We start from the raw sequence: 26,015 nt of genomic DNA on the forward strand, positions 1-26,015 counted from the left end.
GGGATGTTGTGATACATAATATTGGTGGGGATGTTGTGATACATAATATTGGTGGGGATGTTGTGATACATAATATTGGTGGGGGTGTAGAATGGTGATACATAATATTGGTGGGGATGTTGTGATACATAATATTGGTGGGGATGTAGTGATACATAATATTGGTAGGGATGTTGTGATAAATAATATTGGTGGGGATGTTGTGATACATAATATTGGTGGGGATGTTGTGATACATAATATTGGTGGGGATGTTGTGATACATAATATTGGTGGGGGTGTTGTGATACATAATATTGGTGGGGGTGTTGTGATACATAATATTGGTGGGGATGTAGAATGGTGATACATAATATTGGTGGGGGTGTAGTGATACATAATATTGGTAGGGATGTTGTGATACATAATATTGGTGGGGGTGTAGAATGGTGATACATAATATTGGTAGGGATGTTGTGATACATAATATTGGTGGGGATGTTGTGATACATAATATTGGTGGGGATGTTGTGATACATAATATTGGTAGGGATGTTGTGATACATAATATTGGTGGGGATGTTGTGATAAATAATATTGGTGGGGATGTTGTGATACATAATATTGGTAGGGATGTTGTGATACATAATATTGGTGGGGATGTAGTGATACATAATATTGGTGGGGATGTTGTGATACATAATATTGGTGGGGACGTAGTGATACATAATATTGGTGGGGATGTTGTGATACATAATATTGGTGGGGATGTTGTGATACATAATATTGGTGGGGATGTAGTGATACATAATATTGGTGGGGATGTAGTGATACATAATATTGGTGGGGATGTAGAATGGTGATACATAATATTGGTGGGGATGTAGAATGGTGATACATAATATTGGTGGGGGTGTAGAATGGTGATACATAATATTGGTGGGGATGTTGTGATACATAATATTGGTGGGGATGTTGTGATACATAATATTGGTGGGGATGTTGTGATACATAATATTGGTGGGGGTGTTGTGATACATAATATTGGTGGGGATGTAGAATGGTGATACATAATATTGGTGGGGGTGTAGTGATACATAATATTGGTAGGGATGTTGTGATACATAATATTGGTGGGGATGTAGTGATACATAATATTGGATTGGGTTGTTGTGATACATAATATTGGTGGGGATGTAGTGATACATAATATTGGTGGGGGTGTAGAATGGTGATACATAATATTGGTGGGGATGTTGTGATACATAATATTGGTGGGGGTGTAGAATGGTGATACATAATATTGGTAGGGATGTTGTGATACATAATATTGGTGGGGATGTAGTGATACATAATATTGGTGGGGATGTAGTGATACATAATATTGGATTGGGTTGTTGTGATACATAATATTGGTGGGGATGTAGTGATACATAATATTGGTGGGGGTGTAGAATGGTGATACATAATATTGGTGGGGATGTTGTGATACATAATATTGGTGGGGGTGTAGAATGGTGATACATAATATTGGTGGGGGTGTAGAATGGTGATACATAATATTGGTGGGGATGTTGTGATACATAATATTGGTGGGGATGTAGTGATACATAATATTGGTGGGGATGTAGTGATACATAATATTGGTGGGGATGTTGTGATACATAATATTGGTGGGGATGTTGTGATAAATAATATTGGTGGGGATGTTGTGATACATAATATTGGTAGGGATGTAGTGATACATAATATTGGTGGGGATGTAGTGATACATAATATTGGTGGGGATGTTGTGATACATAATATTGGTGGGGATGTTGTGATACATAATATTGGTGGGGATGTTGTGATAAATAATATTGGTAGGGATGTTGTGATACATAATATTGGTAGGGATGTAGTGATACATAATATTGGTGGGGATGTAGAATGGTGATACATAATATTGGTGGGGGTGTAGAATGGTGATACATAATATTGGTGGGGATGTAGTGATACATAATATTGGTGGGGATGTAGAATGGTGATACATAATATTGGTAGGGATGTTGTGATACATAATATTGGTGGGGATGTTGTGATACATAATATTGGTGGGGATGTAGTGATACATAATATTGGTAGGGATGTAGTGATACATAATATTGGTGGGGATGTAGTGATACATAATATTGGTGGGGATGTTGTGATACATAATATTGGTGGGGATGTAGAATGGTAATTAATAATATTGGTGGGGATGTTGTTGGGGATTTTGTGATAAATAATATTGGTAGGGATGTTGGTGGGATGTTGTGATAAATAATATTGGTAGGGATGTTGGTGTGATGTTGTGATAAATAATGTTGGTAGGGATGTTGTTGTTGTGTGGTGATAAATATCACCATCAGGCTAAAAGAGCCTTTAGAGCAGGTTGCCATCTGCCTGCCATTACAATAATGAACTGGCTGCCTCTCTCTCTGCCACTGCCTGACGCCCCAAACACAAGGAGCTATCGGCACAGCCTGCCACACCAGAACAGCCTTTCTTATGTGGATGTGTGATTGAGTGAGAAATAGAGAGTGTGTGTGTGTAACGAAGATGAGGCTACCCCCCTCCAAGCAGAGGTACGGCGGCGCGGTGGCAGACGCTTTACACCTCATTGGCTTGCGAGGAGCGACAATCACCACCCACCGGTCAACCCCTCAGCCTCCCAGCCAGCCGGCCACTCACAACCCTGAGCAGTGATTTAGAGAATGAGAGAGAGAGAGGGAAAGAGAGAGAGAGAGAGAGAGGGAAAGAGAGAGTGAGAGAAGGGGGAAGAAAGAGAGAGAGTGAGAGAAGGGGGAAGAAAGAGAGAGAGAGGGAAAGAGAGAGTTGGCAGCTGGGGAGGGTTGAAGGGAAACATCTCTAACAGGACATTCACTAATGGACATGTGATTGGTGAGTCATTTTTGAGGATGCTGTTGTTGCTTTCTGTTTGGAGGCTCTGCAAAGTGCTGCTCTGGATCTGAACCAACTTAAACTAGCACTGAAGTTGGCCAGGCACAGGTTAGTGTCAAAAGGCAATAGGCTAATGCCACAGCTATTGAGCTAAAGTGTGTGGCAGATCGTAGGGCAGTGAACATACAGCCAAGTGTAGGGAAAGACAGCAACCACACAGAAGAGAGGTGGCCAAGCTAAAAATGTGGGAAAGAAAGATATAACATGACCAAGAGTCCACTGACTCTCAAAAGCTGCCAGCTTCCCATTTGATCACAGAATAAAAGCCTCAAGAGTGATTGATGGAAAAAGCTACACAGAGGGAGAGAAATGGAGTGAGAGAAATGGAGTGAGAGCGAGAGACGAAGAGAAAGAGGGAGAAACTTAGAGAGCCAGATAGAACGAGAGAGAAAGACAGATGGGAGAGAGCAGGAGAGAGAGAAAGAGAGCCCCAAAAAATTATCTAATCAAATTGTATGTCACATGCGTCGAATACAACCGTCACATCCTGACCTTAGTTCCTTTTTTTATGTCTCTATTTTAGGTTGGTCAGGGCGTGAGTTTGGGTGGGCATTTTGTTTTGTTCTATGTTTGTATTTCTAGGTGTTTTGACTGGTATGGTTCCCAATCAGAGGCACATGAGTGCTACGGGTCAGTAGTCATTTAGGCAGGTAACCTTAGTGTTCTTGGGCATAGGGACTATGGTGGTCTGCTTAAAACATGTTGGTATTACAGACTTAAGTCAGGGACAGGTTGAAAATGTCAGTGAAGACACTTGCCAGTTGATCAGCGCATGCTCGGAGTACACGTCCTGGTAATCCGTCTGGCCCTGCGGCTTTGTGAATGTTGACCTGTTCAAAGGTTTTAAAGGCTACGGAGAGCATGATAACACAGTCGTGCGGGTACAGCTGGTGCTCTCATGCATGTTTCAGTGTTACTTGCCTCGAACCGAGCATAGAAGTAATTTAGCTAATCTGGTATGTTCGTGTCACGTGGCTTTGCTTCACTTTGTAGTCTGCAAGTCCTACCACATCTGACGAGCGTTGTAGCCGGTGTAGTACGATTCAATCTTAGCCCTCTATTGACGCTTTGCCTGTTTGATGGTTCGTCAGGACTTATTATAAGCTTCCGGGTTAGAGTCCCGCTCCTTGAAAGTGGCAGCTCTACCATTTAGCTCAGTGTGGATGTTGCCTGTAATCCATGGCTTCTGGTTGGGTAATGAACATACGGTCACTGTGGGGACCACGTCATCGATGCACTTATTAATGAAGCCAGTGACTGATGTGTTAGAACGAGAGAGTGATGAAGAGAAAGAGCCAGAAAGAGAGCCAGATAGAACAAGAGAGAGAGAGCCAGATAGAACAAGAGAGAGAGAGCCAGATAGAACAAGAGAGAGAGAGCCAGATAGAACAAGAGAGAGAGAGAGCCAGATAGAACAAGAGAGAGAGAGCCAGATAGAACAAGAGAGAGAGCCAGATAGAACAAGAGAGAGAGCCAGATAGAACAAGAGAGAGAGCCAGATAGAACAAGAGAGAGAGCCTGATAGAACAAGAGAGAGAGCCTGATAGAACAAGAGAGAGAGCCTGATAGAACAAGAGAGAGAGCCAGATAGAACAAGAGAGAGAGCCAGATAGAACAAGAGAGAGAGCCAGATAGAACAAGAGAGAGAGCCTGATAGAACAAGAGAGAGAGCCTGATAGAACAAGAGAGCCTGATAGAACAAGAGAGAGCCTGATAGAACAAGAGATCCTGATAGAACAAGAGAGAGAGCCTGATAGAACAAGAGAGAGAGCCTGATAGAACAAGAGAGAGAGCCTGATAGAACAAGAGAGAGAGTCAGATAGAACAAGAGAGAGAGCCTGATAGAACAAGAGAGAGAGACTGATAGAACAAGAGAGAGAGCCAGATAGAACAAGAGAGAGAGCCAGATAGAACAAGAGAGAGAGCCAGATAGAACAAGAGAGAGAGCCAGATAGAACAAGAGAGAAAGACAGTTGGGAGAGATAGAAAGGGAGAAAAAAAGAGAACGAGAAAGAGAGCCAGATAGAACGAGAAAGAGAGCCAGATAGAACAATTGACCGTGGACAGAAAGAAAATAGACTGAGCCTGTATGTTAGTGAGGAATAGTGGCACAGAACTGTACTAAGGAGCAGTGAAGACCGAGAGGAGTTGGTCCACAGATATACACTGAGTAAATAAAATATGAACACCTGCTCTTTCCATGACATAGACTGACCAGGTGAAAGCTATGATCCCTTATTGATGTCACTTGTGTAGATGATTTTTAAGCCCGGAGACAATTGAGACATGGATTGTGTATGTGTGCCATTCAGAGGATGACTGCCTTTGAACGGGGACTGGTAGTAGGTGCCAGGCGCACCGGTTTATGACAAGAATTACAACGCTCCCGGGTAAGACAGGGAGAGTGAGGAGACAGAAGCCTAGAGGTTTAGACGCCGGGTAACACCTGCTCTGGCCTGAACTCCCACCACATCTGAACCCCAGTCACCCCCACCCCAAAGGTCACTCAGCCCTAACCACCAAGTCAAACAGTGACTGACATGTAGGGATCAGACACAGAGACTTACTAATGCGCGCACACTCCATTCTGTAGACTGTGTGTGTAGGTCTGTGTGTCTGACACGGAGTTGAGATCAGGTTTCTTCTCAACATCTCCAGCTGGGATGATGAACCTGACATCCCAACAGACCAGACCAGACCCCAGACCAGACCCCAGACCAGACACACACACACACACACACACACACACACACACACACACACACACACACACACACACACACACACACACACACACACACACACACACACACACACACACACACACACACACACACACACACACACACACACACACACACACACACAGTCTGGTATAGAGTGCAGACGGCATTGTGAAGCAGTCTTGTTGCTGGTAGTATTAGATTTGTAGTCCTCCACTGAACTGGAGCAGCACAGAGGACTGATGACATGTCTGAGAGGAAGGGAAGAGAGGAGGATACAAGTGTGAGGAGTGTTCCCTCTCTTCCTTTCCATCTCTCTCTGGGTGGGTTTCGCCATCTCTTCGTCTGCCAGGTGCGTTGTCGCCAGGGAGACAAGATGACTGTGGCTCCGTCACTGAAGAACAGTCGTCCTTCTGATGTCACTTACATAGAAATACACAACACAGAGACTACACAATAGGGAGTCTCTTTCACACACACACACACACACACACACACACACCCTCTTTCACATTTAACATTGAAAGGAGTAATAAGCACCCTCTCTTTCACATTTAACATTGAGAGACACATTCAACGACAACAAGGTAAATTCCAGATTCATTCTTTAATTTCCTCTGATCAGACGTGTGTCAGAAGTGATTGTGACACGGTTGGGATGAAAACAAAACAACTAGATGCATTACTAACACACTGGAACACACGCAACGCTCAGACACAATGGTGTGTGTGCAGGACAGTGCACAGGGATAGAGGGATACAGAGGGTGAAGCCTGCTGGATAGAAGTCATGTGATCATGTAGGTTTAGATAGTGGATAGAGGGATACAGCAGGGTGGATAGAAGTCATGTGATCATGTAGGTTTATATAGTGGATAGAGGGATACAGCAGGGTGGATAGAAGTCATGTGATCATGTAGGTTTATATAGTGGATAGAGGGATACAGCAGGGTGGATAGAAGTCATGTGATCATGTAGGTTTATATAGTGGATAGAGGGATACAGTAGGGTGGATAGAAGTCATGTGGTGGATAGAAGTCATGTGATCATGTAGGTTTATATAGTGGATAGAGGGATACAGCAGGGTGGATAGAAGTCATGTGATAATGTAGGTTTATATAGTGGATAGAGGGATACAGTAGGGTGAAGCCTGGCGGATAGAAGTCATGTGATCATGTAGGTTTATGATAGAGGGTGTGGTGATGGGGCGGACTAGTGGCTTTGTAAGAGGGGTGAGCTGGTTGGGTGGTGATGGGGCGGACTAGTGGCTTTGTAAGAGGGGTGAGCTGGTTGGGTGGTGATGGGGCGGACTAGTGGCTTTGTAAGAGGGGTGAGCTGGTTGGGTAGTGATGGGGCGGACTAGTGGCTTTGTAAGAGGGGTGAGCTGGTTGGGTGGTGATGGGGCGGACTAGTGGCTTTGTAAGAGGGGTGAGCTGGTTGGGTGGTGATGGGGCGGACTAGTGGCTTTGTAAGGGAGGTGAGCTGGTTGGGTGGTGATGGGGCGGACTAGTGGCTTTGTAAGGGAGGTGAGCTGATTGGTTGGTGATGGGGCGGACTAGTGGCTTTGTAAGAGGGGTGAGCTGGTTGGGTGGTGATGGGGCGGACTAGTGGCTTTGTAAGAGGGGTGAGCTGGTTGGGTGGTGATGGGGCGGACTAGTGGCTTTGTAAGAGAGGTGAGCTGGTTGGGTGGTGATGGGGCGGACTAGTGGCTTTGTAAGAGAGGTGAGCTGGTTGGGTGGTGATGGGGCAGACTAGTGGCTTTGTAAGGGATGTGAGCTGATTGGTTGGTGATGGGGCGGACTAGTGGCTTTGTAAGAGAGGTGAGCTGGTTGGGTGGTGATGGGGCGGACTAGTGGCTTTGTAAGAGAGGTGAGCTGGTTGGGTGGTGATGGGGCGGACTAGTGGCTTTGTAAGAGGGGTGAGCTGGTTGGGTGGTGATGGGGCGGACTAGTGGCTTTGTAAGAGAGGTGAGCTGGTTGGGTGGTGATGGGGCGGACTAGTGGCTTTGTAAGGGAGGTGAGCTGATTGGTTGGTTGGTGATGCGTGTTGGTAATGATAGTGGTTCAGTCCGTGAGGATATCTTCAGCTCTGGGCCTGCATTGGTTCTGGTGGACTCCGCCTAGGCTTAAACTCTCCGTCTCTGCATGTATTCATGCATCTCCAACATGGCGGACAGTTGCACTTCTCCTACTGCTGCTGCGTGATGGAGCTGCTGCGTGATGGAGCTACTGCACTGTACTCTTTAGGAAGTGCTACCGTTGTCCTCCTCCCTCTTGGTAGTAGAGATAGACATGCAGTGGAGTGGGGTGGGGGAGAAGGGGTGTAGGTACTGTAGGTGGGATCTTACGAAGGAGTAAAGGGTTTGGGGGTCAGTGGGAGAAGGGTGTTGGGCTAAGGGGTGTCCATCTCTCTCAGGGTTGTCTGGTTGTCTTGTGTTCCTGGTTCTGGTCAGGGTGCGGTTCTGTTTCTACCTCGAGTCGGGGTTGCGATCTCTGGTGCTTCCTCTCCTCTCCACTCATTTGCAGTCGATAAAGGGTTTATAAACTGTAATGCCACAGCACCTCACTCTTAGCCCCCAGTCCTCAACTTGTTCTGGAACAACAGGATAAAAAAAGAGAGAATGTGAGAGAGGGGAGGAGGGACGTAGAGAGAGAGGGGAGGAGGGACGTAGAGAGAGAGGGAAGGAGGGACGTAGAGAGAGAGGGAAGGAGAGGATTTCATATTAGCGATAACTCTTGCCACAAATCCCCAACACATCACCCTCCCTGTCAATCCCCAACACATCACCCTCCCGGTCAATCCCCAACACATCACCCTCCCGGTCAATCCCCAACACATCACCCTCCCTGTCAATCCCCAACACATCACCCTCCCTGTCAATCCCCAACACATCACCCTCCCTGTCAATCCCCAACACATCACCCTCCCTGTCAATCCCCAACACATCACCCTCCCTGTCAATCCCCAACACATCACCCTCCCTGTCAATCCCCAACACATCACCCTCATTGTCAATCCCCAACACATCACCCTCCCTGTCAATCCCCAACACATCACCCTCCCGGTCAATCCCCAACACATCACCCTCCCGGTCAATCCCCAACACATCACCCTCCCTGTCAATCCCCAACACATCACCCTCCCTGTCAATCCCCAACACATCACCCTCCCTGTCAATCCCCAACACATCACCCTCCCTGTCAATCCCCAACACATCACCCTCCCTGTCAATCCCCAACACATCACCCTCCCTGTCAATCCCCAACACATCACCCTCCCTGTCAATCCCCATTTGATACAGGCTACAGCATTTGCTGCCTCACAATGAAACATTCCAGGAGAAGTGTGGTGAGAACAATTAGAGGAGATGGGGAGGGGAGAGGAAAACAATGTGGGGGAAGAGAACACAGAAAAGTGGCCCCAAAAATGTTTTACTTAAGAGGGAGAACAAAGGAGAAAAAGCCAAAGCGATTGAATACAGATAGGGAGGGAGGGAGGGAGGGAGGGAGGGAGGGAGGGAGGGAGGGAGGGAGGGAGGGAGGGGCAGTAGATTGATTTGTGTTCTAGATTAGATTCATCCATGTCGGTGCCTCCCTATAGCTGTCCAACAGCAAGCGGATCAATTCATTCTACACACTAGACTACACTCTATACTACCATGATACCAGTCATTACAGATGAACAACATTTACTCTGTCCAACCTAACAGACAACACACTCTATACTACCATGATACCAGTCATTACAGATGAACAACATTTACTCTGTCCAACCTAACAGACAACACACTCTATACTACCATGATACCAGTCATTACAGATGAACAACATTTACTCTGCCCCACCTAACAGACAACACACTCTATACTACCACGATACCAGTCATTACAGATGAACAACATTTACTCTGCCCCACCTAACAGACAACACACTCTATACTACCACGATACCAGTCATTACAGATGAACAACATTTACTCTGCCCAACCTAACAGACAACACACTCTATACTACCATGACACCAGTCTTTACAGATGAACAACATTTACTCTGTCCAACCTAACAGACACATTTCTGAAGGCTGGGACCTTATCTAATGCTGTGATGTGACAGAACGGAGGTAGCCAAACTGAATAGATATGGTCAGAGAGCATGCTAACTGGTTTACAGCAGGATCACGCCAAACATAGAACAAGCTGTTTTAAACCTTGTTTCAACTCTGTGCAAAGACCGTCAACAAGGAAGATTTATTTGAGATTTTTACATCCCAAAAAAGCTATAGCAGCTAGTAAGACCTCCGCGATCCAAGATGACTGGGGGAGGCAACCAGGCAAGAAGTGGTCATGCGACGAGAATATGCAATGAAGAGAGAGAGCGAGAGAGATCGGCCCCCGTGATAAACGTTCTATTCATGGGCCTCTCAAAAGACTCTTCTTCCTCTTTATCAGTCCTTCCAGTCGCTCTATTCCCCCTCTTTCTATATAATAACCCCAGTCAGTCGCTATCTGGACCCGTTTAGCATTGTGTGTATTATAAAGTGACAGGGAGTGTGTGTGTGTGTGTGCACGCGCGTGCAAGAGGCCATCAAGGTCTAAATATTATCGCGGGGTGATGATAAGGAATACTAGTAATTATCAGTCACAAAGGCCTGTCTGATGACAACCCTGTAGTCTTTCTCCTCTCTTGGCCCAGTCAATACTAAGACAGATGATGTCATATTATTATTATTATTATTATTATTATTATTATCATTATTATTGTGTTCAATGGTGATGGAGTGGACAATCCTATCTAGGGGTAATTCATTACGGGCTTGTTTAGTGGTTTAGTGGGCCGTTTGAACCTTGAAGGAGGTTGGGGTTTTGTGTGGAGTGTGCAGTGTAAGTGTCTTTTATAGCAACTGGGGCTATTTCTCAATTCATCATCTTTCGTCGATTAGCCTACTCCCTCTCCTTGCCTCCTTCCCAAAACACGTTGGAGAAGGTCAAAGGGGAGGGACATTGGACTTTCTCCTTCAAGAAGATTGAGAAGGATGCAATGAATCACAGAAAGATGAATTGAGACACAGATAAGAGTAGGTTGAAAGGCAGAGATTTGACCCCATCTAGGTCTTATCTGGTGCTTGATAAATTTGACCTTTTGACCCCTCCACATAGCTTCCTGCTTGGTTACTGTGTAGCTACTGTACCGCATCTGCAAAAAATAACAATAATAAACCATTACGACCCCACATTCATTACCTCTTCTCTTATTCTGTTAACTAGGTTATATTGTCCCTCTGCAGTGGGCTGTATTACCTCTTCTCCTATTCTCTTAACTAGGTTATATTGTCCCTCTGCAGTGGGCTGTATCACCTCTTCTCCTATTCTCTTAACTAGGTTATATTGTCCCTCTGCAGTGGGCTGTATCACCTCTTCTCCTATTCTCTTAACTAGGTTATATTGTCCCTCTGCAGTGGGCTGTATCACCTCTTCTCCTATTCTTTTAACTAGGTTATATTGTCCCTCTGCAGTGGGCTGTGTTATATTGTCCCTCTGCAGTGGGCTGTATCACCTCTTCTCCTATTCTTTTAACTAGGTTATATTGTCCCTCTGCAGTGGGCTGTATCACCTCTTCTCCTATTCTTTTAACTAGGTTATATTGTCCCTCTGCAGTGGGCTGTATTACCTCTTCTCCTATTCTTTTAACTAGGTTATATTGTCCCTCTGCAGTGGGCTGTATCACCTCTTCTCCTATTCTCTTAACTAGGTTATATTGTCCCTCTGCAGTGGGCTGTATCACCTCTTCTCCTATTCTTTTAACTAGGTTATATTGTCCCTCTGCAGTGGGCTGTATCACCTCTTCTCCTATTCTTTTAACTAGGTTATATTGTCCCTCTGCAGTGGGCTGTATCACCTCTTCTCCTATTCTTTTAACTAGGTTATATTGTCCCTCTGCAGTGGGCTGTATCACCTCTTCTCCTATTCTTTTAACTAGGTTATATTGTCCCTCTGCAGTGGGCTGTATCACCTCTTCTCCTATTCTTTTAACTAGGTTATATTGTCCCTCTGCAGTGGGCTGTATCACCTCTTCTCCTATTCTTTTAACTAGGTTATATTGTCCCTCTGCAGTGGGCTGTGTTATATTGTCCCTCTGCAGTGGGCTGTATTACCTCTTCTCCTATTCTTTTAACTAGGTTATATTGTCCCTCTGCAGTGGGCTGTATCACCTCTTCTCCTATTCTTTTAACTAGGTTATATTGTCCCTCTGCAGTGGGCTGTATCACCTCTTCTCCTATTCTCTTAACTAGGTTATATTGTCCCTCTGCAGTGGGCTGTATTACCTCTTCTCCTATTCTTTTAACTAGGTTATATTGTCCCTCTGCAGTGGGCTGTGTTATATTGTCCCTCTGCAGTGGGCTGTATCACCTCTTCTCCTATTCTTTTAACTAGGTTATATTGTCCCTCTGCAGTGGGCTGTGTTATATTGTCCCTCTGCAGTGGGCTGTATCACCTCTTCTCCTATTCTTTTAACTATGTTATATTGTCCCTCTGCAGTGGGCTGTATCACCTCTTCTCCTATTCTTTTAACTATGTTATATTGTCCCTCTGCAGTGGGCTGTATCACCTCTTCTCCTATTCTTTTAACTAGGTTATATTGTCCCTCTGCAGTGGGCTGTATTACCTCTTCTCCTATTCTTTTAACTAGGTTATATTGTCCCTCTGCAGTGGGCTGTATCCCCTCTTCTCCTATTCTTTTAACTAGGTTATATTGTCCCTCTGCAGTGGGCTGTGTTATATTGTCCCTCTGCAGTGGGCTGTATCACCTCTTCTCCTATTCTTTTAACTAGGTTATATTGTCCCTCTGCAGTGGGCTGTATCACCTCTTCTCCTATTCTTTTAACTATGTTATATTGTCCCTCTGCAGTGGGCTGTATCACCTCTTCTCCTATTCTTTTAACTAGGTTATATTGTCCCTCTGCAGTGGGCTGTATTACCTCTTCTCCTATTCTTTTAACTAGGTTATATTGTCCCTCTGCAGTGGGCTGTATTACCTCTTCTCCTATTCTTTTAACTAGGTTATATTGTCCCTCTGCAGTGGGCTGTATCCCCTCTTCTCCTATTCTTTTAACTAGGTTATATTGTCCCTCTGCAGTGGGCTGTATCACCTCTTCTCCTATTCTTTTAACTAGGTTATATTGTCCCTCTGCAGTGGGCTGTATCACCTCTTCTCCTATTCTTTTAACTATGTTATATTGTCCCTCTGCAGTGGGCTGTATCACCTCTTCTCCTATTCTTTTAACTAGGTTATATTGTCCATCTGCAGTGGGCTGTATCACCTCTTCTCCTATTCTTTTAACTAGGTTATATTGTCCATCTGCAGTGGGCTGTATTACCTCGTCTCCTATTCTGTTAACTAGGTTATATTGTCCCTCTGCAGTGGGCTGTATCACCTCTTCTCCTATTCTTTTAACTAGGTTATATTGTCCCTCTGCAGTGGGCTGTATCACCTCTTCTCCTATTCTTTTAACTAGGTTATATTGTCCCTCTGCAGTGGGCTGTGTTATATTGTCCCTCTGCAGTGGGCTGTATTACCTCTTCTCCTATTCTTTTAACTAGGTTATATTGTCCATCTGCAGTGGGCTGTATCACCTCTTCTCCTATTCTTTTAACTAGGTTATATTGTCCCTCTGCAGTGGGCTGTGTTATATTGTCCCTCTGCAGTGGGCTGTATCACCTCTTCTCCTATTCTTTTAACTAGGTTATATTGTCCCTCTGCAGTGGGCTGTGTCACCTCTTCTCCTATTCTGTTAACTAGGTTATATTGTCCCTCTGCAGTGGGCTGTATCACCTCTTCTCCTATTCTGTTAACTAGGTTATATTGTCCCTCTGCAGTGGGCTGTATCACCTCTTCTCCTATTCTGTTAACTAGGTTATATTGTCCCTCTGCAGTGGGCTGTATCACCTCTTCTCCTATTCTTTTAACTAGGTTATATTGTCCCTCTGCAGTGGGCTGTATTACCTCTTCTCCTATTCTGTTAACTAGGTTATATTGTCCCTCTGCAGTGGGCTGTATCACCTCTTCTCCTATTCTGTTAACTAGGTTATATTGTCCCTCTGCAGTGGGCTGTATCACCTCTTCTCCTATTCTTTTAACTAGGTTATATTGTCCCTCTGCAGTGGGCTGTGTTATATTGTCCCTCTGCAGTGGGCTGTATCACCTCTTCTCCTATTCTGTTAACTAGGTTATATTGTCCCTCTGCAGTGGGCTGTATCACCTCTTCTCCTATTCTGTTAACTAGGTTATATTGTCCCTCTGCAGTGGGCTGTATCACCTCTTCTCCTATTCTTTTAACTAGGTTATATTGTCCCTCTGCAGTGGGCTGTATTACCTCTTCTCCTATTCTTTTAACTAGGTTATATTGTCCCTCTGCAGTGGGCTGTATCACCTCTTCTCCTATTCTTTTAACTAGGTTATATTGTCCCTCTGCAGTGGGCTGTATCACCTCTTCTCCTATTCTTTTAACTATGTTATATTGTCCCTCTGCAGTGGGCTGTATCACCTCTTCTCCTATTCTTTTAACTAGGTTATATTGTCCCTCTGCAGTGGGCTGTATCACCTCTTCTCCTATTCTTTTAACTAGGTTATATTGTCCCTCTGCAGTGGGCTGTGTTATATTGTCCCTCTGCAGTGGGCTGTATCACCTCTTCTCCTATTCTTTTAACTAGGTTATATTGTCCCTCTGCAGTGGGCTGTATCACCTCTTCTCCTATTCTTTTAACTAGGTTATATTGTCCCTCTGCAGTGGGCTGTATCACCTCTTCTCCTATTCTTTTAACTAGGTTATATTGTCCCTCTGCAGTGGGCTGTATCACCTCTTCTCCTATTCTTTTAACTAGGTTATATTGTCCCTCTGCAGTGGGCTGTATCACCTCTTCTCCTATTCTTTTAACTAGGTTATATTGTCCCTCTGCAGTGGGCTGTATCACCTCTTCTCCTATTCTTTTAACTGGGTTATATTGTCCCTCTGCAGTGGGCTGTATCACCTCTTCTCCTATTCTCTTAACTAGGTTATATTGTCCCTCTGCAGTGGGCTGTATTACCTCTTCTCCTATTCTTTTAACTAGGTTATATTGTCCCTCTGCAGTGGGCTGTATCACCTCTTCTCCTATTCTTTTAACTAGGTTATATTGTCCCTCTGCAGTGGGCTGTGTTATATTGTCCCTCTGCAGTGGGCTGTATCACCTCTTCTCCTATTCTTTTAACTAGGTTATATTGTCCCTCTGCAGTGGGCTGTATCACCTCTTCTCCTATTCTTTTAACTAGGTTATATTGTCCCTCTGCAGTGGGCTGTGTTATATTGTCCCTCTGCAGTGGGCTGTATCACCTCTTCTCCTATTCTTTTAACTAGGTTATATTGTCCATCTGCAGTGGGCTGTATCACCTCTTCTCCTATTCTTTTAACTAGGTTATATTGTCCATCTGCAGTGGTCTGTATTACCTCGTCTCCTATTCTGTTAACTAGGTTATATTGTCCCTCTGCAGTGGGCTGTATCACCTCTTCTCCTATTCTTTTAACTAGGTTATATTGTCCCTCTGCAGTGGGCTGTATCACCTCTTCTCCTATTCTTTTAACTAGGTTATATTGTCCCTCTGCAGTGGGCTGTGTTATATTGTCCCTCTGCAGTGGGCTGTATTACCTCTTCTCCTATTCTTTTAACTAGGTTATATTGTCCATCTGCAGTGGGCTGTATCACCTCTTCTCCTATTCTTTTAACTAGGTTATATTGTCCCTCTGCAGTGGGCTGTGTTATATTGTCCCTCTGCAGTGGGCTGTATCACCTCTTCTCCTATTCTTTTAACTAGGTTATATTGTCCCTCTGCAGTGGGCTGTGTTATATTGTCCCTCTGCAGTGGGCTGTATCACCTCTTCTCCTATTCTGTTAACTAGGTTATATTGTCCCTCTGCAGTGGGCTGTATCACCTCTTCTCCTATTCTGTTAACTAGGTTATATTGTCCCTCTGCAGTGGGCTGTATCACCTCTTCTCCTATTCTTTTAACTAGGTTATATTGTCCCTCTGCAGTGGGCTGTATTACCTCTTCTCCTATTCTTTTAACTAGGTTATATTGTCCCTCTGCAGTGGGCTGTATCACCTCTTCTCCTATTCTTTTAACTAGGTTATATTGTCCCTCTGCAGTGGGCTGTATCACCTCTTCTCCTATTCTTTTAACTATGTTATATTGTCCCTCTGCAGTGGGCTGTATCACCTCTTCTCCTATTCTTTTAACTAGGTTATATTGTCCCTCTGCAGTGGGCTGTATCACCTCTTCTCCTATTCTTTTAACTAGGTTATATTGTCCCTCTGCAGTGGGCTGTGTTATATTGTCCCTCTGCAGTGGGCTGTATCACCTCTTCTCCTATTCTTTTAACTAGGTTATATTGTCCCTCTGCAGTGGGCTGTATCACCTCTTCTCCTATTCTTTTAACTAGGTTATATTGTCCCTCTGCAGTGGGCTGTATCACCTCTTCTCCTATTCTTTTAACTAGGTTATATTGTCCCTCTGCAGTGGGCTGTATCACCTCTTCTCCTATTCTTTTAACTAGGTTATATTGTCCCTCTGCAGTGGGCTGTATCACCTCTTCTCCTATTCTTTTAACTAGGTTATATTGTCCCTCTGCAGTGGGCTGTATCACCTCTTCTCCTATTCTTTTAACTGGGTTATATTGTCCCTCTGCAGTGGGCTGTATCACCTCTTCTCCTATTCTCTTAACTAGGTTATATTGTCCCTCTGCAGTGGGCTGTATTACCTCTTCTCCTATTCTTTTAACTAGGTTATATTGTCCCTCTGCAGTGGGCTGTATCACCTCTTCTCCTATTCTTTTAACTAGGTTATATTGTCCCTCTGCAGTGGGCTGTGTTATATTGTCCCTCTGCAGTGGGCTGTATCACCTCTTCTCCTATTCTTTTAACTAGGTTATATTGTCCCTCTGCAGTGGGCTGTATCACCTCTTCTCCTATTCTTTTAACTGGGTTATATTGTCCCTCTGCAGTGGGCTGTATCACCTCTTCTCCTATTCTGTTAACTAGGTTATATTGTCCCTCTGCAGTGGGCTGTATTACCTCTTCTCCTATTCTTTTAACTAGGTTACATTGTCCCTCTGCAGTGGGCTGTGTTATATTGTCCCTCTGCAGTGGGCTGTATTACCTCTTCTCCTATTCTTTTAACTAGGTTATATTGTCCCTCTGCAGTGGGCTGTATCACCTCTTCTCCTATTCTTTTAACTAGGTTATATTGTCCCTCTGCAGTGGGCTGTATCACCTCTTCTCTTATTCTTTTAACTATGTTATATTGTCCCTCTGCAGTGGGCTGTATCACCTCTTCTCCTATTCTTTTAACTAGGTTATATTGTCCCTCTGCAGTGGGCTGTATCACCTCTTCTCCTATTCCTTTAACTGGGTTATATTGTCCCTCTGCAGTGGGCTGTATCACCTCTTCTCCTATTCTTTTAACTAGGTTATATTGTCCCTCTGCAGTGGGCTGTGTTATATTGTCCCTCTGCAGTGGGCTGTATCACCTCTTCTCCTATTCTGTTAACTAGGTTATATTGTCCCTCTGCAGTGGGCTGTATCACCTCTTCTCCTATTCTTTTAACTAGGTTATATTGTCCCTCTGCAGTGGGCTGTATTACCTCTTCTCCTATTCTTTTAACTAGGTTATATTGTCCCTCTGCAGTGGGCTGTATCACCTCTTCTCCTATTCTTTTAACTAGGTTATATTGTCCCTCTGCAGTGGGCTGTATCACCTCTTCTCCTATTCTTTTAACTATGTTATATTGTCCCTCTGCAGTGGGCTGTATCACCTCTTCTCCTATTCTTTTAACTAGGTTATATTGTCCCTCTGCAGTGGGCTGTATCACCTCTTCTCCTATTCTTTTAACTAGGTTATATTGTCCCTCTGCAGTGGGCTGTGTTATATTGTCCCTCTGCAGTGGGCTGTATCACCTCTTCTCCTATTCTTTTAACTAGGTTATATTGTCCCTCTGCAGTGGGCTGTATCACCTCTTCTCCTATTCTTTTAACTAGGTTATATTGTCCCTCTGCAGTGGGCTGTATCACCTCTTCTCCTATTCTTTTAACTAGGTTATATTGTCCCTCTGCAGTGGGCTGTATCACCTCTTCTCCTATTCTTTTAACTAGGTTATATTGTCCCTCTGCAGTGGGCTGTATCACCTCTTCTCCTATTCTTTTAACTAGGTTATATTGTCCCTCTGCAGTGGGCTGTATCACCTCTTCTCCTATTCTTTTAACTGGGTTATATTGTCCCTCTGCAGTGGGCTGTATCACCTCTTCTCCTATTCTCTTAACTAGGTTATATTGTCCCTCTGCAGTGGGCTGTATTACCTCTTCTCCTATTCTTTTAACTAGGTTATATTGTCCCTCTGCAGTGGGCTGTATCACCTCTTCTCCTATTCTTTTAACTAGGTTATATTGTCCCTCTGCAGTGGGCTGTATTACCTCTTCTCCTATTCTTTTAACTAGGTTATATTGTCCCTCTGCAGTGGGCTGTATCACCTCTTCTCCTATTCTTTTAACTAGGTTATATTGTCCCTCTGCAGTGGGCTGTGTTATATTGTCCCTCTGCAGTGGGCTGTATCACCTCTTCTCCTATTCTTTTAACTAGGTTATATTGTCCCTCTGCAGTGGGCTGTGTTATATTGTCCCTCTGCAGTGGGCTGTATCACCTCTTCTCCTATTCTTTTAACTAGGTTATATTGTCCCTCTGCAGTGGGCTGTATCACCTCTTCTCCTATTCTTTTAACTGGGTTATATTGTCCCTCTGCAGTGGGCTGTATCACCTCTTCTCCTATTCTGTTAACTAGGTTATATTGTCCCTCTGCAGTGGGCTGTATTACCTCTTCTCCTATTCTTTTAACTAGGTTACATTGTCCCTCTGCAGTGGGCTGTGTTATATTGTCCCTCTGCAGTGGGCTGTATTACCTCTTCTCCTATTCTTTTAACTAGGTTATATTGTCCCTCTGCAGTGGGCTGTATCACCTCTTCTCCTATTCTTTTAACTAGGTTATATTGTCCCTCTGCAGTGGGCTGTATCACCTCTTCTCCTATTCTTTTAACTATGTTATATTGTCCCTCTGCAGTGGGCTGTATCACCTCTTCTCCTATTCTTTTAACTAGGTTATATTGTCCCTCTGCAGTGGGCTGTATCACCTCTTCTCCTATTCCTTTAACTGGGTTATATTGTCCCTCTGCAGTGGGCTGTATCACCTCTTCTCCTATTCTTTTAACTAGGTTATATTGTCCCTCTGCAGTGGGCTGTATCACCTCTTCTCTTATTCTGTTAACTAGGTTATATTGTCCCTCTGCAGTGGGCTGTATCCCCTCTTCTCCTATTCTTTTAACTAGGTTATATTGTCCCTCTGCAGTGGGCTGTATCACCTCTTCTCCTATTCTTTTAACTAGGTTATATTGTCCCTCTGCAGTGGGCTGTATCACCTCTTCTCCTATTCTTTTAACTAGGTTATATTGTCCCTCTGCAGTGGGCTGTATCACCTCTTCTCCTATTCTTTTAACTATGTTATATTGTCCCTCTGCAGTGGGCTGTATCACCTCTTCTCCTATTCTTTTAACTAGGTTATATTGTCCCTCTGCAGTGGGCTGTATCACCTCTTCTCCTATTCCTTTAACTGGGTTATATTGTCCCTCTGCAGTGGGCTGTATCACCTCTTCTCCTATTCTTTTAACTAGGTTATATTGTCCCTCTGCAGTGGGCTGTATCACCTCTTCTCTTATTCTGTTAACTAGGTTATATTGTCCCTCTGCAGTGGGCTGTATCCCCTCTTCTCCTATTCTTTTAACTAGGTTATATTGTCCCTCTGCAGTGGGCTGTATCACCTCTTCTCCTATTCTTTTAACTAGGTTATATTGTCCCTCTGCAGTGGGCTGTATCACCTCTTCTCCTATTCTTTTAACTAGGTTATATTGTCCCTCTGCAGTGGGCTGTATCACCTCTTCTCCTATTCTTTTAACTAGGTTATATTGTCCCTCTGCAGTGGGCTGTATCACCTCTTCTCCTATTCTTTTAACTATGTTATATTGTCCCTCTGCAGTGGGCTGTATCACCTCTTCTCCTATTCTTTTAACTAGGTTATATTGTCCCTCTGCAGTGGGCTGTATCACCTCTTCTCCTATTCCTTTAACTGGGTTATATTGTCCCTCTGCAGTGGGCTGTATCACCTCTTCTCCTATTCTTTTAACTAGGTTATATTGTCCCTCTGCAGTGGGCTGTATCACCTCTTCTCTTATTCTGTTAACTAGGTTATATTGTCCCTCTGCAGTGGGCTGTATCCCCTCTTCTCCTATTCTTTTAACTAGGTTATATTGTCCCTCTGCAGTGGGCTGTATCACCTCTTCTCCTATTCTTTTAACTAGGTTATATTGTCCCTCTGCAGTGGGCTGTATCACCTCTTCTCCTATTCTCTTAACTAGGTTATATTGTCCCTCTGCAGTGGGCTGTATCACCTCTTCTCCTATTCTTTTAACTAGGTTATATTGTCCATCTGCAGTGGGCTGTATCACCTCTTCTCCTATTCTTTTAACTAGGTTATATTGTCCCTCTGCAGTGGGCTGTGTTATATTGTCCCTCTGCAGTGGGCTGTATCACCTCTTCTCCTATTCTTTTAACTAGGTTATATTGTCCCTCTGCAGTGGGCTGTATCACCTCTTCTCTTATTCTGTTAACTAGGTTATATTGTCCCTCTGCAGTGGGCTGTATCCCCTCTTCTCCTATTCTTTTAACTAGGTTATATTGTCCCTCTGCAGTGGGCTGTATCACCTCTTCTCTTATTCTGTTAACTAGGTTATATTGTCCCTCTGCAGTGGGCTGTATCACCTCTTCTCCTATTCTTTTAACTAGGTTATATTGTCCCTCTGCAGTGGGCTGTATCACCTCTTCTCCTATTCTTTTAACTAGGTTATATTGTCCCTCTGCAGTGGGCTGTATCACCTCTTCTCCTATTCTCTTAACTAGGTTATATTGTCCCTCTGCAGTGGGCTGTATCACCTCTTCTCCTATTCTTTTAACTAGGTTATATTGTCCCTCTGCAGTGGGCTGTGTTATATTGTCCCTCTGCAGTGGGCTGTATTACCTCTTCTCCTATTCTTTTAACTAGGTTATATTGTCCCTCTGCAGTGGGCTGTGTTATATTGTCCCTCTGCAGTGGGCTGTATCACCTCTTCTCCTATTCTTTTAACTAGGTTATATTGCCCTCTGCAGTGGGCTGTATCACCTCTTCTCCTATTCTTTTAACTAGGTTATATTGTCCCTCTGCAGTGGGCTGTGTTATATTGTCCCTCTGCAGTGGGCTGTATCACCTCTTCTCCTATTCTTTTAACTAGGTTATATTGTCCCTCTGCAGTGGGCTGTGTTATATTGTCCCTCTGCAGTGGGCTGTGTTATATTGTCCCTCTGCAGTGGGCTGTATCACCTCTTCTCCTATTCTTTTAACTAGGTTATATTGTCCCTCTGCAGTGGGCTGTATCACCTCTTCTCTTATTCTGTTAACTAGGTTATATTGTCCCTCTGCAGTGGGCTGTATCCCCTCTTCTCCTATTCTTTTAACTAGGTTATATTGTCCCTCTGCAGTGGGCTGTATCACCTCTTCTCTTATTCTGTTAACTAGGTTATATTGTCCCTCTGCAGTGGGCTGTATCACCTCTTCTCCTATTCTTTTAACTAGGTTATATTGTCCCTCTGCAGTGGGCTGTATCACCTCTTCTCCTATTCTTTTAACTAGGTTATATTGTCCCTCTGCAGTGGGCTGTATCACCTCTTCTCCTATTCTCTTAACTAGGTTATATTGTCCCTCTGCAGTGGGCTGTATCACCTCTTCTCCTATTCTTTTAACTAGGTTATATTGTCCCTCTGCAGTGGGCTGTGTTATATTGTCCCTCTGCAGTGGGCTGTATTACCTCTTCTCCTATTCTTTTAACTAGGTTATATTGTCCCTCTGCAGTGGGCTGTGTTATATTGTCCCTCTGCAGTGGGCTGTATCACCTCTTCTCCTATTCTTTTAACTAGGTTATATTGCCCTCTGCAGTGGGCTGTATCACCTCTTCTCCTATTCTTTTAACTAGGTTATATTGTCCCTCTGCAGTGGGCTGTGTTATATTGTCCCTCTGCAGTGGGCTGTATCACCTCTTCTCCTATTCTTTTAACTAGGTTATATTGTCCCTCTGCAGTGGGCTGTGTTATATTGTCCCTCTGCAGTGGGCTGTATCACCTCTTCTCCTATTCTTTTAACTAGGTTATATTGTCCCTCTGCAGTGGGCTGTATCACCTCTTCTCCTATTCTCTTAACTAGGTTATATTGTCCCTCTGCAGTGGGCTGTATCCCCTCTTCTCCTATTCTCTTAACTAGGTTATATTGTCCCTCTGCAGTGGGCTGTATCACCTCTTCTCCTATTCTTTTAACTATGTTATATTGTCCCTCTGCAGTGGGCTGTATCACCTCTTCTCCTATTCTCTTAACTAGGTTATATTGTCCCTCTGCAGTGGGCTGTATCACCTCTTCTCCTATTCTTTTAACTAGGTTATATTGTCCCTCTGCAGTGGGCTGTGTTATATTGTCCCTCTGCAGTGGGCTGTATCCCCTCTTCTCCTATTCTCTTAACCTGTTGCGACGACCAAACCCGGATCCGGGATTCTATTTATAGACCTAAGCTCATTACCATAACGCAACGTTAACTATTCATGAAAATCGCAAATGAAATGAAATAAATATGCTAGCTCTCAAGCTTAGCCTTTTGTTAACAACACTGTCATCTCAGATTTTCAAAATATGCTTCTCAACCATTGCAAAACAAGCATTTGTGTAACAGTATTGATGGCTAACGTAGCATTTAGCATTAGCATTCAGCTGGCAACATTTACACAAAAAAACAGAAAAGCATTCAAATAAAATCATTTACCTTTGAAGAACTTCAGATGTTTTCAATGAGGAGACTCTCAGATAGCAAATGTTCAGTTTTTCCTGAAAGATTATTTGTTTAGGACAAATCGCTCCGTTTTCTGCATCACGTTTAGCTATGAAAAAACCCCTGTATCCAGGATTGTGTAAATCTATCAGCAAGCTCATTAGCATAACACAACGTTAACTATTTATGAAAATCGCAAATGAAATGAAATAAATATGCCATCTCTCAAGCTTAGCCTTTTGTAAACAACACTGTCATCTCAGATTTTCAAAATATGCTTCTCAACCATAGGAAAACAATCATTTGTGTAAAAGTAGCTAGCTAGCGTTAGCATTTCGCGTTAGCATTTAGCGTTAGCATTTAGCGTTAGCATCCAGCACGCAACATTAACAAAAACATAAAAGCCTTCAAATAAAATCATTTACCTTTGAAGAACTTCTGATGTTTTCAATGATACTCTCAGTTAGATAGCAGATGCTCAGTTTTTCCAAAAAGATTCCTTGTGTATTAGAAATAGCTCCGTTTTATACATCACATTTGGCTACCAAAAAAAATCCGAAAATTCAGTCCTCAAAACGCGAACTTTTTTCCAAATTAACTCCATAATATCGACTGAAAACATGGCAAACGTTGTTTAGAATCAATCATCAAGGTGTTTTTCACATATCTCTTCATTGATACATCGTTCTTGGACACATGCTTTCTCCCCTGAATCAAATGGTAAAGTAGAAGCAGCTGGCAATTGCGAACCGAATTCGACGCAGGACACCAGGCGGACACTTGGAAAATGTAGTCTCTTATGGTCAATCTTCCAATGATATGCCTACAAATACGTCACAATGCTGCTAAGACCTTGGGCGAACGACAGAAAGTGTAGGCTCATTCGTTGCGCAATCACAGCCATATAAGGAGAGAATGGAAAACAGAGCTTCAGAAATTCTGCTAATTCCTGGGTGATGCATCATCTTGGTTTCGCCTGTAGAATGAGTTCTGGGGCACTTACAGACAAAATCTTTGCAGATTCTGAAACTTCAGAGTGTTTTCTTTCCAAAACTGTCAAGAATATGCATAGTCGAGCATCTTTTCGTGACAAAATATCGCGCTTAAAACGGGAACGTTTTTTATCCAAAAATGAAATAGCGCCCCTAGAGCTCTAACAGGTTCTCTTAACTAGGTTATATTGTCCCTCTGCAGTGGGCTGTATCACCTCTTCTCCTATTCTTTTAACTAGGTTATATTGTCCCTCTGCAGTGGGCTGTGTTATATTGTCCCTCTGCAGTGGGCTGTATCACCTCTTCTCCTATTCTCTTAACTAGGTTATATTGTCCCTCTGCAGTGGGCTGTATCACCTCTTCTCCTATTCTTTTAACTAGGTTATATTGTCCCTCTGCAGTGGGCTGTATCACCTCTTCTCCTATTATTTTAACTAGGTTATATTGTCCCTCTGCAGTGGGCTGTATCACCTCTTCTCCTATTCTTTTAACTAGGTTATATTGTCCCTCTGCAGTGGGCTGTATCACCTCTTCTCCTATTCTCTTAACTAGGTTATATTGTCCATCTGCAGTGGGCTGTATCACCTCTTCTCCTATTCATTTAACTAGGTTATATTGTCCCTCTGCAGTGGGCTGTATCACCTCTTCTCCTATTCTTTTAACTAGGTTATATTGTCCCTCTGCAGTGGGCTGTATTACCTCTTCTCCTATTCTTTTAACTAGGTTATATTGTCCCTCTGCAGTGGGCTGTATCACCTCTTCTCCTATTCTTTTAACTAGGTTATATTGTCCCTCTGCAGTGGGCTGTATCACCTCTTCTCCTATTCTTTTAACTAGGTTATATTGTCCCTCTGCAGTGGGCTGTGTTATATTGTCCCTCTGCAGTGGGCTGTATTACCTCTTCTCCTATTCTTTTAACTAGGTTATATTGTCCCTCTGCAGTGGGCTGTATTACCTCTTCTCCTATTCTTTTAACTAGGTTATATTGTCCCTCTGCAGTGGGCTGTATCACCTCTTCTCCTATTCTTTTAACTAGGTTATATTGTCCCTCTGCAGTGGGCTGTGTTATATTGTCCCTCTGCAGTGGGCTGTATCACCTCTTCTCCTATTCTTTTAACTAGGTTATATTGTCCCTCTGCAGTGGGCTGTGTTATATTGTCCCTCTGCAGTGGGCTGTGTTATATTGTCCCTCTGCAGTGGGCTGTGTTATATTGTCCCTCTGCAGTGGGCTGTATCACCTCTTCTCATATTCTTTTAACTAGGTTATATTGTCCCTCTGCAGTGGGCTGTATTACCTCTTCTCCTATTCTTTTAACTAGGTTATATTGTCCCTCTGCAGTGGGCTGTGTTATATTGTCCCTCTGCAGTGGGCTGTATTACCTCTTCTCCTATTCTTTTAACTAGGTTATATTGTCCCTCTGCAGTGGGCTGTATCACCTCTTCTCCTATTCTTTTAACTAGGTTATATTGTCCCTCTGCAGTGGGCTGTGTTATATTGTCCCTCTGCAGTGGGCTGTATTACCTCTTCTCCTATTCTTTTAACTAGGTTATATTGTCCCTCTGCAGTGGGCTGTATCACCTCTTCTCCTATTCTTTTAACTAGGTTATATTGTCCCTCTGCAGTGGGCTGTGTTATATTGTCCCTCTGCAGTGGGCTGTATCACCTCTTCTCCTATTATTTTAACTAGGTTATATTGTCCCTCTGCAGTGGGCTGTATCACCTCTTCTCCTATTCTTTTAACTAGGTTATATTGTCCCTCTGCAGTGGGCTGTATCACCTCTTCTCCTATTCTCTTAACTAGGTTATATTGTCCCTCTGCAGTGGGCTGTATCACCTCTTCTCCTATTCTTTTAACTAGGTTATATTGTCCCTCTGCAGTGGGCTGTATTACCTCTTCTCCTATTCTTTTAACTATGTTATATTGTCCCTCTGCAGTGGGCTGTATCACCTCTTCTCCTATTCTGTTAACTAGGTTATATTGTCCCTCTGCAGTGGGCTGTATCACCTCTTCTCCTATTCTTTTAACTAGGTTATATTGTCCCTCTGCAGTGGGCTGTATCACCTCTTCTCCTATTCTTTTAACTATGTTATATTGTCCCTCTGCAGTGGGCTGTATCACCTCTTCTCCTATTCTGTTAACTAGGTTATATTGTCCCTCTGCAGTGGGCTGTATTACCTCTTCTCCTATTCTTTTAACTATGTTATATTGTCCCTCTGCAGTGGGCTGTATCACCTCTTCTCCTATTCTCTTAACTATGTTATATTGTCCCTCTGCAGTGGGCTGTGTTATATTGTCCCTCTGCAGTGGGCTGTATCACCTCTTCTCCTATTCTTTTAACTAGGTTATATTGCCCTCTGCAGTGGGCT

General features: G+C 43.7%; 1 protein-coding gene across 8 annotated transcripts in view; it reads right to left on the reverse strand.

The window, feature by feature from the left end:
• Positions 1 to 6,274: 6,274 nt before the first annotated feature.
• Positions 6,275 to 26,015, reverse strand: part of LOC139378418 (MICOS complex subunit MIC19-like) — a 130,874-nt gene continuing 111,133 nt past the window's right edge. For 4 of the 8 annotated variants that reach the window (XM_071120571.1, XM_071120568.1, XM_071120569.1 and 1 more), the window contains one exon: positions 7,716 to 8,275. In XM_071120571.1, the coding sequence (XP_070976672.1) occupies positions 8,252 to 8,275 (24 nt within the window). In that variant the 3' untranslated portion in view covers positions 7,716 to 8,251. Of the gene's footprint in view, positions 8,276 to 26,015 lie in introns of all 8 variants that reach the window. The other 4 variants (XM_071120573.1, XM_071120572.1, XM_071120570.1 and 1 more) reach the window with 2 other exon arrangements.

The sequence above is a fragment of the Oncorhynchus clarkii genome, chromosome 21, assembly GCF_045791955.1.
Source record: "Oncorhynchus clarkii lewisi isolate Uvic-CL-2024 chromosome 21, UVic_Ocla_1.0, whole genome shotgun sequence".
NCBI classification, from domain to species: domain Eukaryota; kingdom Metazoa; phylum Chordata; class Actinopteri; order Salmoniformes; family Salmonidae; genus Oncorhynchus; species Oncorhynchus clarkii.